This window comes from Mauremys reevesii, linkage group 3, assembly GCF_016161935.1.
Source record: "Mauremys reevesii isolate NIE-2019 linkage group 3, ASM1616193v1, whole genome shotgun sequence".
NCBI lineage: Eukaryota > Metazoa > Chordata > Testudines > Geoemydidae > Mauremys > Mauremys reevesii.
Window position 1 is genome coordinate 98,915,336 of NC_052625.1, and position 14,248 is coordinate 98,929,583.

At 44.0% G+C, this 14,248-nt stretch overlaps 1 protein-coding gene across 3 annotated transcripts in view; it reads right to left on the bottom strand.

Moving 5' to 3' along the window:
- The window catches only part of PCMT1 (protein-L-isoaspartate (D-aspartate) O-methyltransferase), a 49,476-nt gene that overhangs the window by 18,674 nt on the left and 16,554 nt on the right, over positions 1-14,248 (bottom strand). For all 3 annotated transcript variants that reach the window (XM_039529256.1, XM_039529258.1, XM_039529259.1), the window contains exons 2-4: positions 10,903-11,007; positions 9,951-9,982; positions 2,708-2,812 (exon numbers count right to left, since the gene is read on the bottom strand). In XM_039529256.1, coding sequence (XP_039385190.1) covers positions 2,708-2,812; positions 9,951-9,982; positions 10,903-11,007 — 242 coding nt within the window. The remainder of the gene's footprint in view (positions 1-2,707; positions 2,813-9,950; positions 9,983-10,902; positions 11,008-14,248) is intronic.

The window sequence follows — 14,248 nt, forward strand, 5'->3', positions numbered from 1 at the left end:
TTTGGAAGATTTAGTTCACAAGTCTTGTTCCTTCCAAACACAAAAAATGACCACTTGGGCATTGTAGTTTTAAATTATTAGCTACTGAGTTGTACAGACCAACAAAGTCTGGTTTTGGTTGAGTGGAAGTAAACAACTTAATTAGCCATTAGTAGAATAGAGGAAATAGAAATGGTTAATAGAAGCTAAAGTTTTTTTAATTTAACTTAAAGATAAAAACCTAGTACAACTTATTACCCAATCACAGCATAACACCTGCACACAGTTTAACTATGAAGTAGAAGAATAGCAGATTAACCAAAGGTGACTTGGTGATGGGAAACAAAGACTATGCGCATTAATGCAAATTATTCCTTGTACTCTTACAGATTGAGAAGTAAATTAGTTTGGAATCCAGCAAAGACAAACAAGGTGTCACCACAGAGAGGTGAGTGAAGAAAACACAGCAGCAATCAAAAAAAGCAAACAAAAGGTTAGGATACAGAGGGAGTGGAACTCATAATATACTATTACATGAGTCAATGACATGCCTCCATCAGGTAATATTGTGTTTAGTTCTGGTCACCCAATCTCAAAAAAGGATATAGATGAAATAGAGAGTTTTGAAACAGGTTATTAGAAGCACAGAAAGACTTCCATATGAAGAGACTACCTCGTTTAGAGAAGAGATTAATAAGAGGGGACACAAGGGGAGTATGTACATTAATGAACAGTGTAAAGAAAGTAAACTGGATGTTACATAGGTGAGATGATGGGAAGCTTGGAAGAAAAATTAAAGAGGAAGTTTTATTTTGCTTGACAGTTGACACTACTCAAGTATCTACTGAAGAAAGATTTAGACAAATGAAGCACCACAAAAAGACCTGGGGGTTTTTGTGTGACCTTAGTAAGCTACCAACAGGAGCTTAGCAACGGCGGACAAGAACATACTCGAACAACTGTATAGACCTTCACTGGACGCTGACACATGGGAAATGTTTGGACATCAACGATAAAGACCTCTGTCAAACTGGGTAACATCTATCACATTTTGCCACACGGGAAGCACTCTCCACTCCAAGTTCTCCAATTCATTCATGATGCAGAGCTGAAGGACACTTTTCCAAATGCATGGATAGCTTTGATGATTCTGCTCATGCTGCTGGTCAGTCGCGAGTGAGGAGTGCAGCTTTACAAAGCCCAGGCTCTTTAAAACAAATCTTCGATCAATGATGGCTGATGAGAGACTGACATAGTTTGCTATTTTATTGCTTGAAAAATGCCACTTGCCAGTCTTTGGCTCTCTCTGATGCTGTGCTTCACTTCACGAGGGCAAAGGTGAGAAAAGTGTCCTTTTGAACTAAAGAACTAGGGTTAACAGTCTAAGGCTGCCACCTACTGTAACACTATTTAATACTGGTCCACCCAATGTTGGTGCACAGTTCAATTTCTTGATGTTAGTACATTTCGGTTATTTTTAAATTAAAAAGTTTGTATAAGCTTAGAGGAAACTAATTTTTTTATTTGCTTATATATGGCATAAATAAATATAGACTTACATAGCCTAACGCACAAATGTATCATCTTATATAATGGATAAATCATCCATGCAAATCGTGCAAAGACATGAAATGGGCTACAAATGCAATAAAAAATAAGGTAGTCAAAAGTTTAATAAATGGAGGGGGGTGCCGAAGATGCTCCTCACCTGGGGCACAATTGGGTTTAGGGCCGGCCCTGTCCAGCAGGATCCAAGTGTGGAGGGGGTGTCCAAATACTGGGGGAGGATCACGGCAAGGCGTCTGGGCATGGGGAAAGTCCGGATGCATGGGGATTGATCGGAAGGGGGAATAAATCCCCTTACGGTGACCTTTCCCCCAGTGGCTGAGGAGTGTTGCGAGCAGGAAGTGGGGGGAGGGGCAGTGCAGAGCCCAGGGAGGTTTCTGGGAGTGAATCTGAGCTGGCCCAGGCCATCTTATGCAAGGTATGTGTGCTACTCCCTAAGCCCCAGCCCAGCCAGTACTAGCAGCTGAGACTGGTGCAGGGTAGGAGCCATCAGCCAGGGTGGGGCTGGGGAGGGGTATTGAGAGCAGGAGGTGAGGCTTGATAGGGGTCCGGGCATGGGGGTTGGGTGGACGGTGCATCCTCTGGTCTCCCCTCCCTCCGCAGTGATTTACCTCTCCACCAGCTGCTCCAGGCACCCAAAACAATGTGCCCACGCTGCTGAGAAGGGACGCGTGACCGCTTTTGTGGCTTCCCTTTGCTTCCCCATCAGAAAGTCATTTTTCTGAGGGGAAGCAAAGAAATCTGTGCGGGACATGAATTCTGTGCATGCACAGTGGCATAGAATTCCCCCAGGAGTAAATCCTCATGCTTCAGACTATAAGGCAACTGCTAACTGACTGGTGTTGGGAAGAAACTTCCCTTCAGGTTATTCCTTAGTTGTCCACTATGAAATTTACTGCACTCTATTCTGAAATATTTGGTATTAACCATCATCAGAATGGGATACTAAACTAGATGTTCAGTTGTCTGATATGGTAGGACAATTTTAATGGTTCCTATGAAAACTAATCCAGTTTACTAAAGGAAGATCAGGATGCTAGAAATTAAGAGATTGTACATTCATACTGTTATTTTTTCTTTTAAATTTAACCAAAACAACACTAAGTATTTATCTGGACTGAAAAATTTCTGTTGGTTCAAGTGGTTAAAACAGGTTGCTCACCATTCGTGAAAAACATGCTGTGAGAATTCCACTTCCAGATCCTACATCAAGGGCTTTGGCTCCTTCATGTAACTGTTCAGATAGTAATTCTAGAGCATATGCATGCTGACAAAGAAAACAAAAGGGCATGTACTATTTTAAAACTTAATTTTACCCACTGCATATTCACTTTTTCAGAGATTTCAAGTTATACATGACAACCGAGTGTTGTTATAGAAAACTGACATCAGTGTTCTTCTGCACCACAAGAAAATTATTTTAATGCTTTTCCATCTAACTTTAAACACATTGTTCTCAACTGTTTCCTCTAACAACAAAATATAGACTATGCCATCTCACTATTTTTAGGTCTGTAGCATATGGTTATTTTTTAAATAAAATCATTGGTACAAATTCTGCACTGCATTTTAGACCCTTTGTAAAACTCTGATGGTACAGAGGCCAGAAAGATGTAGCCAGTTGAGAATTCTGCAACATACAAAGGAAGTGTGTTGGTGGTGGTTAAAGTAAGCTATGCTCCAGCTATCCTCAGCTTGCACAGTCTCTTGGAAACTATTTGACAGTTGGAATACGAGAAAAACGGCCCATAGGTTGCTTTAACCCAGGGGTCGGCAACCTTTCAGGAGTGGTGTGCCAAGTCTTCATTTATTCACTCTAATTTAAGGTTTCGCATGCCGGTAATACATTTTAACATTTTTTGGTGGTCTCTTTCTATAAGTCTATAACATATAACTAAACTGTTGTTGTATGTAAAGTAAATAAGGTTTTTAAAATGTTTAAGAAGCTTCATTTAAAATTAAATTAAAATGCAGAGCCCCCTGGATCAGTGGCCAGGACCTAGGCAGTGTGAGTGCCACTGAAAATCAGCTCACGTGCTGCCTTTGGCATGTGTGCCATAGGTTGCCTACCCCTACTCTAACCTATATAGCATCAACACAGAGCCAGCTTAAAGAAGCCATAAAGAGCTCCCTGATGGCTGCCACACACCTAACACGCCACCTTGTATCAACCAAAAACTCATGAAGCAAAGAATCTGTTCTTCGAGATGTATTGTTCACGTCCATTCCAATCAGGTGTGTGCGCGCCACACGCACACTCGTCGGAAAGTTTTCCCTTAGCAGCTTCCATCAGGTCAGCTGTGGAGCCCCCTGGAGTGGTGCCTTCATGGCACTCAATATATGACCCTGCCGACCCAACCCCCCTTTAGTTCCTTCTTGCCGGCTATTCCGACAGAGGGGAAGGAGGGTGGGTACTGAAATGGACATGAACACCACATCTCGAAGAACAATCGAAAAACAACAGTTTTTCTTCTTTGAGTGCTTGTTCACATCGATTCCAATCAGGCGACTCCCAAGCTCTACCCCGGAGGTGGGGTCGGAGTTAAGGAATCGCTGACTGGAGCACCGCCCTGCCAAATGCTGCATCATCTCTGGAGTGTTGGGTGACAGCATAGTGAGAGGTAAACGTATGCACCAATGACCAAGTTGTTGCCCTGCAGATCTCTTGTATCGGGACCTAGCCCAGGAACGCAACTGACCAGGCTTGTGCCCTTGTGGAATGTGCTGTAAGAGTTGGGACTGGGACCTTGGTTAACTCATAACATGTGCAGATGCAGGATGTGATCCAGGAAGACATTCTTTGAGATGAGACCAGGAGTCCTTTCATCCGGTCTGCTACCGCCACGAACAGTTGGTTCGACTTCCTGAATGGTTTCATGCGCTCGATGTAGAATGCTAGCGCTCTCCGAACATCCAATGAGTGTAGCCTCTGCTCTTGGGTACTGGTGTGAAGCTTAGGACAGAAGATGGGTAGAAAAATGTTTTGACCAGTGTGGAATTGTGACACTACTTTGGGGAGGAAGACTGGGTGAGGCCGGAGCTGCACCTTGTCCTTATGAAAGACTGTGTAGGGTGGGCCAGAGCCTTTAATTCAGACACCTGCCTGGCTGATGTGATGGCTACCAGGAAGGACACCTTCCACAACAAACAGAGCAGGGAGCAAGTTGACAGTGGTTCAAAAGGGGGCCCCATTAGCCTGATGAAGACCAGGTTAAGGTTCCATGCAGGAACTGGTTGTCTAATCTGTGGCTATAGACATTCCAAGCCCTTGAGGAAACAGCCTACCATGGGGTTAGTGAACACAGAGCATCCAGACATTCCTGGGTGGAAGGCTGAGATAGCAGCAAGATGCACCTTGACAGATGCCACAGCTAAGCTCTGCTGTTTGAGATGCAGAAGATACTCCAGGATGAATGGTATAGACACCTGGAGTGGAGGTGTGTGTGTTGCTGGGCACACCAGCAAGTGAATCTCTTCCACTTGGCTAGATAAGTAGCCCTGGTGGAAGGTTTCCTGCTGCCAAGTAGAACCTCCCTTACCGACTCCGAACATAGGTGCTCCATGTGGTTTAACCAGGAATCTTCCAAGCCATGAGGTGGAGGGACTGAAGGACTTGGTAATGGAGGCAACAGTGGTCCTGAGTGATCAGATCGGGGCACGATCGGGGGTCCACTGAGAGTTCCAGAAGCGTGGTGTACCAATGTTGATGGGGCCACACTGGGACCAGTAGAATCACCTCCACTTTGCCCCTGTGGATCTTGAGCAGCACCTTGCATACGAGTGGGACCGGTGGGAAGGCATACATGAGACTTTGAATAATGTCAGTCATGGCCTAGAAACGGGTCTCTGGCAGGAACGCCCTTGCCTGTACCGAGTCCAGCACCACTCCAATGAATTCTATTCTTTGGGTCGGTGATAAGGTTGACTTGTTCACATTGAGGAGGAGTCCCAAACTCTGGAAAATAGACCTGACCAATTGTACATGAGACTCTACCTGCTCCCTGGTACAGCCCCTGAGCAGCCAGTTGTCTAGGTATGGCTATGCCTGCACCTGCCTCCTCCAGAGGAAGGCTGCTACAACCGACATGCACTTGTTGAATACTCAGGGGGCTGTCGACAGACCGAATGGGAGGACTGTGAACTGATAGTGTTTGTGGTTGAGCGCAAACTAGAGAAAACATCTGTGCGCGGGTCGAATGGCTATGGGAAAGTATGCGTCTTTCATATCAAGGGCAGTGTACCAGTCTCCTGGATCCAGGGAAGATATGATCATGCAGAACTTCAACTTCACCATGAACTGGTTGAGTCCTTGCAGGTCTAAAATGGGTCCGAGACCCCCCCGCTTTGCCTTGGGGATTAGGAAATAAGGGGAGGTGAAACCCTTATCCTTTAGCTCCTGAGGAACCTCCTCCACTCCCCCTATGGCAAGGAGCGATTGCACCTCCTGGATAAGGAGTTGCTCATGAGAGGGGTCCCTGAAGAGGGACAGGGAAGGGAGGTGGGAGGTAGGGGACGAGCAGAATTGGAGAGAATATCCCACTTCTACCATGCAAAGAACCCAGTGGTCCGATGTTATTTGGAACCAAACACAGTAGAAGTGGGATAGATGATTCAGAAAACATGGGTAAGGATCAACTATTGTGGTGAATGCGCCGTCCTTGGGTGCATCTTCAAAAGGCTTGTTTAGAACCTGATGAAGGTTTAGACTGGCCATAAGTTTGCCCCGAAGGGAGGCTGGAAGGTTTCCGCCTGCCGTTCCTGCCCCTTCACCTATAAAAATCCTGCCTTGGCTGAGGAGGATTTGAGCATTTTTGTTGTTGTTCTTGCGGTTTAAAGTGCTTGCGTTGGTTTGCTGGCATATGCATTCCCAATGACTTCATGGTCGCCCTGGAGTCTTTCAAGCTGTGCAGTTTGGAGTGAGTCTGCTCCAAAAAGAGCCCCACGCCATCGAAAGGAAGGTCCAGCAGGGCTTGCTGCACTTCCGGGGGTAGTCCAGATGTTTAAAGCCATGATATGCTCCTCATGGCTTTGCCTGAGGAGAGGGTACGGGTGGCAGAATCTAGGGACACCTGCAGAGAGGTCCATGCTACCGCCTTCCCTTTCTCTATGATGGCAGATAATTCAGCCCTAGAGTCCACTGGGATCAGCTCTTTGAACTTCAACATGGAGGACCATGAATTTAAGTTATACCAACTATAGCTTGCTGGTTAGCTATCCTCAGCGGGAGGCCCCCAGTGGCATAGACCTTTCTACCGAATAGATCCATCCTTTTTGCCTCCTTAGATTTGGGGGCTGGTCCTTGCTGTCCCTGACACTCTCTCGTTAACCACCAACACGACCAAAGAGCATGGCTGCGGGTGAGAGAATAAGCATTCATAGTCCTTGGAAAGGGCAAAGTATTTGTGCTCCGCACCCCTGGCAGTGGGCGGAATTGAGGTCAGGGTCTGCCAGAGGGCTTTATATTGTTTTGAACAGTTTTCATCAAAGGCAGAGCTACCCGTGATGGACTTTGGAAGTGAGCATGTCCACCATGGGGTCCTCGGCCTTGACCACCTCCTCCGCTTGCAACCCAATGTTGCGGGCAATCCGCCTAAGGAGGTCCTGATGTGCCCCATGGTCAATCAGAAGAGGGGCCAAAGCTGACGCCCCTGCCACAGCTTCATCAGGGTAAGAGGACAAGGTGGCCACAGGGGGTACTGGGTCCTCCTGCCCCATCGGCTCCCTGACCTCCTCTTGCTCAGTGCACTCCCTTGTGGCGGTTACAGCCTGGGATGCTGTAGCCTGACTCTGCAGCTGGTCCCATGTTGGAGTCGCCTCTACCGCAACTGGAGCCCAAAGGGGCGGTTCGGACAGAGTGGCCTCAGATTCCCTCAGGCGTAGGCCTGTCCCTAGGAGAATGGGGTGGCCGGTGTTCTGATGCTACCAATCTCAACCCCCTTGAAAAGGTACCCTGGGCCTGATGGTAAGCCCAGCGGGTCCAAAAGGACCACTGCGCCAGTGGCTGCAGCTGCCAGGCTGGCAGCGCCCTCCTTTGTTGCCTCTAGGACAGCGCCTCAAGTAGTATGAGTCGGCATCATACTCCAAGAAGCGGATCCCGATCGCGAGGACCATGGTGGTGCCGAGGGCCCATGCACCGACAACCAGTGCCATGATGAAGCAGGGGACCAGTGCTGGGACGATCTCGCTGGACACTGGTGCCTGGGATCCGGCGATAGGAATCAGTAGCGGGTATCCGGTGTCGGCGATCGAGGATGAAGGCCTGGTGCCACAGGTCAGTGCCAGTCCTCTGATATCACCGCAGGTCAGTGCCAGTCCTCTGCTGGCGCTGAGGATCAGTGCCGGTCTGGCCTCAGTGTTGAGGAGGGGGAGCATTGTGTTGCCAGAAGTGCTCTCATGGGGCTCGGTGCCAGGGAGTGGTGCCACAGCGAAGGTGACCGAGAGCGGTGCCATGTATGGTGCTGAGACGGGGACTGCGAGTGTCACATCGTAGCAGGCTTGCCTCTGGACAGTACCGGTCTTTTTGGCACCAGAGGCTTGTCCCTCAGAGCTGGGGGCTGTGCAGCCATCATCTCAATGAGGTCTCCGGTGGCTTCAAAAGTGTCTGGAGTGGAGGGTGGCTCTAACACTTCCACCTGGCACTGCCCTGCCAGACTCGACAGTCCCCTGTAGGGCTCTGAAGTCAACGGCACCGACCTGTGCTGACTTGGCACTGGGTCTTTTCTGGGGTGTGCTCAAGCATCCCTTGACAGTCCCACAGATATTGGAGATGGCAAGCACCCTCTTTTGGCCTCGTGTCTCTTGTGTGGCACCAGGAAAGTCGAGCGGTGCCGGGTCGCTCTCCCTGGGTGCGGTGCCAGGGCGCGCCGGTGCTGAAGGTCTCTTGTGGTAGAGTCCTTCCTTGGCACCATGTTGCATATGGATGCCAGAACACTCCACACAGACGCGCCCAGTGCCAGATCCTGGAGGTCTGCAGCCGACTGTGGGTGGAGAGCAGATTCCATTAACAGTCGTTTTAGTCAGAAATCATGCTCCTTTTTGATTCTTGTCCGAAAAGCCCTGCAGATTTTACACCTTTCCGTTTGGTGTCTGGGGGGAGCGCACTTTAGACAAGAGTCATGGTAGTCACTGATGGGCACAGATTTATTACAAGCACTGCAGCGTTTAAAGCCTTGGGTTCGTGGGATGCCCCAGAGCCTGAGGGGGATTAAGGACTGGGGAGAGACCCTGCTCCCAACCTACTACCTAAACTAACTATACTAAATTAACTTTAACTCTAACTATAAACTGTAATGACTAACAGAAGAACGCTAAGGGAGCACCACTTGCTGAGCAAGTGAGCACTGTTTCAACAGCCGTCATGGACAGTAAGAAGGAACTGAAGGGGGGTCAGGTCGGCAGGGTCATATATTGAGTGCCATGAAGGCGCCATTCCAAGGGACTCCACAGCCAACCTGACAGGAGCTGCTAAGGCAGTGGCTCTCAAACTTTTGTACTGGTGACCCCTTTCACATAGCAAGCTTCTGAGTGTGACTTCCCTTATAAATTAAAAACACTTTTTAATATATTTAGCACCGTTATAAATGCAAGAAGCAAAGCAGGATTTGGGGTGGAGGTTGATAGCTCACGACCCCCCCCATGAAATACCCACACGACCCCAAGGGGTCCTGACCCCCAGTTTGAGAACCCCTGTGCTAAGGGAAAACTTTCTGACAACCATGCACGCAGCGCACGCACACCTGCTTGGAGAGTTGACATGAACAAGCACTCGAAGAACAACATAGCTACTATTGTTGTGATTTCTTCATTTCTTGGTATATACCTCTGAAAAAAAAATTAACTTTTTCAGATATAAAAAAGCCAAAGTTTCAAAACTGACAGTTTGAATTAATCCCTACCCTTTGAATTCTAATAGGTAACTTTAGGGAAAGACAAATGGAGCATAAGCTATGAAAATGTTTACTGTTCTTTCCCAGAAACTTTATTTCTCAAATAAAATACTATAAGGGCTAAATATACCCACATTAATTCTTAATTTCAAATAATGAAATAAATGATCTGAGAATACTTTAGTATCTGTGATACATCATCAATGCACTGAAATATCTCCTAGTGTTTACTTGGTAAGACTCAGCCATGAACTGTCTGGGTCTCAAATCACTAGGCAAAGGTCTCACATCTCAGTATAATTTCTCTCTTGACAAAAGAAAAGATTAAATAAATTACAATTCCACCTGGTTGAATTCACATATAATGATAGACAAAAGTACAGGCAAGATTACAGTAGTTTACAACATTACTACTAATAGATAGTGAAAGTTGTTAGAATAAGTATACTTTTATTCTGGAGGGAGACTAGATTGCTAATCATCTTACTAACCATTCTGTGTTATAAATCTAATGCTTACCATGTGTGGGGCACTGATAGTTGCTTGGAAACCTGTAAAACAAGAAAGAGGTAAACCTACCAATGTAAGAGTTGAATTATTAGTGTTATAACATTCCTATCCAACTTATGAAACATCGCATATGCAAGCCCTCAATGAGACACTACAGCTGCTCTAGCTGTGTAGTTATATATTAGTACTGTATTCAAAATCACGGTACAAGAAGGTTTGACATGCCCAACTCTAAAGTGAAGAAAAAAGTTCTTCTACTTTCCTCAACTGGTCAGTACATACAGCCATGAGGGGTACTGAGAAAGACGAAAGTTTCTATATCTTGGTTTATGTATGAATATACAGAAAGTTCAATATGGACTAATGAATAATAAGTACTACTAACTAATCCCACCATTAGCCAATATAAAAGCTGAAAAAGAGAAGAAAAAATAGATACACTTTGATTCATTTCCCGCCCCAAAAAATTAAAGGCTCTGGGTGGGAGCAAGCAAGTTCCAGAATTCATGATCCTTCACTGAAAAACGCCCTGCCAGCAGTCCCTTCTTATTTAACCTTTTAGATCAAGTACCGACATCAGCTGACCTCAACTGCAGTATTATACAAAGAGAAAGAACATCTCTAATGTAACCAGATCCAAATTATTTAGAGTTTTATACAGTAAAGCCATCACCTTAAACTGCACCTGGTAACAAAATGAAAGACAATATTGACTAGAGGACTATAATATATTCTAAGAGGCGTCACTAAGTAAATGAGCTACTGAAGTCTACACTAGCCAAATCTTCAAATTAAAAAAAGGCTGGATCAGCTAATTGCGAGGAACTAATAAAGCTCCCATATAAAAACTTTTCACGCATTTCTTTAAAGTAAAACACTTTCATATTCTTATCACACATGCCAAACTCATACTCTCTGTTATAAAAGTGAGGATAGACATTTTAGATAGATGCTCTCTTACCTATTGATTGAGGAGAATCCATATAAGGGTTGCATTTTGCATAGTGGCAACGGTCTGTAGCCAACATTACTTCATATACTTTATCTGATTTGATTATTCCATTTTCTGAAAAACGAAGAGTTTTATTTACAAAAATCTGAAAGCACAATTCCTTTTTTATGACTACATGTCTGTGCAAGGACACAAAATGTAAAATAAACGAATTCATAAATTGCAAGAAATCATGTATTATGCATACTTTAACCTGTACTATGCTTTATTTTAAGCTTTGACCAGTATGTAACACATTGAATTTTGAGCTACACCACAAGTTTTTCTAAAAATTATAAAATGCTTTCGATTTTGTAATATGTTGAAGATTTTATATTCATTTTTTAAAAAGATCTGCCTCCCTCTCCCCTCCCGCCCACCCTGGGAAAATAGAGCTTGCTGCATACTTTTGCCACTCCTGAAAGAATACTGTCAATCTCTCATTTAATACTGAATATAAAGTACGTTGTTCTGCTAGCATACAATTTATGGTTCCTCTACATACACAGGAAGGAATAAGACCACTTACAAGTGGTAAACTACAATATATTTGCCTATTTGACAAACTGTAATTTATTTTCAAAGTGCTGTTTCACTATTTGTCTTGAGAAAAATGTTCCTCTTAAAAGAAACTCCTACATCATTAGGATTCTGACATTTGGTCTTAGCCAGCCCACACGAGAATTCATATCAAAACAGTTACATCTTTGTTGCTCTCTCAACTGAATTGTAAATGCTTTTGCCATTTTACATTCATGTATATTACCAGTTCAGTCAATAAAATTTTTGTTTAACTTGTCATCAAGTTCTTTATTGCTAAATGATTATTTAGCCTTGTTTTCTTTAGTGTTCTGAAAAGCATTCATTTAATCACAAAAGTATCTTGAAAACTGGAATAAACAGCATACTTCACAGCCAGTCAGTCACTTACATAACAAAAAGATATGCAGTTTAAACCAAAACCAAATTTTTTAAAAATGAAGTGCTCTATGAAGCTATTCACATTAAACGAGGGGTAAAAATTTAAAAAGCACCGAAGCCATTTTTGAAAAAGGGACTTAGGCTCATACAGTAGACGCTTTTGAAAATTATACCCAAGATCTAGTAATCTAAACCCAGATTCTCAAGCTTATAATGGGACTGTTCTTAATGTTACTTCAATTTTTCAACTTTTCATTCTGGGAATATTACTGCAAAATAGTCATATGGACATGGAGGTTCATATATTTGCTGAGCTGCCATTATCCTGCTATCACAACAAACTGGTAGTTCTACAGATCAATTATAACTAAACCTACAACAAAAAACACTAGTATACTAAAGACAGGTAAGGGGTGAGAAATATCCATATTCCCATTGAATTAGACAACTGAAATCCAGTAAATATTTATGAATGGCCAACTAGGAAAAATATTCCTAAATTTGTACTTTGACCTTTACATTAGAGGTCACAAAAAGGTTTCCACCATTCAAGTCCCTTCCTGTCTTGAAATCTCATTAACACTTTCGTTATTGACTGCCACCAGCTTGGGTATTGTTTAAACGGCAAGGGGGAAGCAAAATAATCAAGAGGGCTCCATGGTAGGTGACTACAGCATCGCTGCCTGGGCACTGAGGAGCTTCTGAGATGTAAGTAAGGTACATGAGTGCACAGGAAAAATCCCAAATATTGATTTCTTGTGTGAGATTGTAATGTTGAGCAGGAAGCCTCCAATTTAGAGAAAGTTGGGCTAAGGTCACCAGTTAAATAAAACTATTTTAATTAAAAAATGATGGAATGTTAGCAAGTCTGCTGCAGCCACCTACACTGATATGCACATGCACTCAAAGGGTTAACTGCTACAAACTAGAAATATAGTCTACATTTCTTCAGCACCTTCCATTCAGGGGAATCTCAAAAATGCTTTATGAATGTTAGGCTTCACACCACTGATTATTTTATTTTCAATATATAAATGGAAAATCTGATCTTCGTAAGTGACTTGCCCAAATTCAGACAGTATGTGGCAGAAACAGGAATAGCAATTAGATCTCCTTGACACAAACTGCTTGATTTAACTACTAGATAATGCTCCCTCTTGATAAATATTTTGATCTGAATTATAAAAAAAAAGAACACATTTATATAATGGCCTGCAATTCCTCAAACAATGCTACTTCATTTTTCAAATGGTGTCCACTATACAGTATTATAATTAGCCCAGGCTAACACGTCAAAAGATTTTATTAATCCATAGGTAATAGTAGCAGAAAGTTTGGGAAGAAAGATGCCACAGTATTAATAATTAAGAAAAATCAAGTTTTGGTTTTATAACAGTCCTGAGTCTTTGAAGATATCACAGGATTTCACTTTCTTGAGGCTCAGGCTCACAGTAAGAGAAAGGCAGAAGCTCTAACGTTTTTGGCCCTCTCAGGGTGTCCCGACACTGCTGTATGGAGCATGCCTCCCAGCCCTGGCAGGCAGACTTGTGCTGACTTTGAGCAACATTGTGAGCTAAAAATACTAGTGCAGACATGGCAGCCCTGGCCACAACTTGGACTAGCCATCAGAGTTCAAGCCTGCCCGTCCCTCTGGGTCGGAGAGCTGGTGTCTAGCCTGAGCTGCAACATCCATCTGCTATTTTTAGCTCACATATTGAGCAAAGATACCTCACATCTGTCTACTTGGGCTGGGAGGCATGCTCCCGGTTGCAGTGTAGACACATCTCTGAAATAATGAAACTTCAACACAAGCCCCCATCATTCACCCACAAGGTGACCAACTCCCAGTACCTTTGTTCCATCTGCAACGATCCCTACCAGTTCCTGAATTGCTCAGGAAGCAAAGAACTCCCATAAAAATCCATTAGTAAAAGCATATACAATAAGAACTTGTCTTGGAAAAAGTGCAAAGAAGCAAGACCACTAAGGCCAAAAACATCAACTCGAAATAAAACCTCCAAAGCTTGAGGGCAAACTGGTAGACAGATGACAGGGAAATAAATGCTGCATTAAAATATATTTAAAGTAACTTTCCTATTTAAAGATGCCACACACAGGATTTCAAACTCTTGGAGAGTTAAGAGACGAGAATTTGAAGAGTTAAGAATACTGGTAGTGAAAACACTAGAGAAAGAGAGAGATACTCTGATGTAGAATAGGTTTTGATCTTTGGTGAACTAGTGAGATGCCAGGAGAGTCAAACAGGCACAAAGGAATGCAGGAAGCCCTTCACCAACTGTGGATAAAGCATTACAGCACTGACAATGTGCTTCTTCCAGGAACCAACTGCGCTTGAAAATCTCCCACCTTGATTTCTTTCAAAAAATCAGAGCCA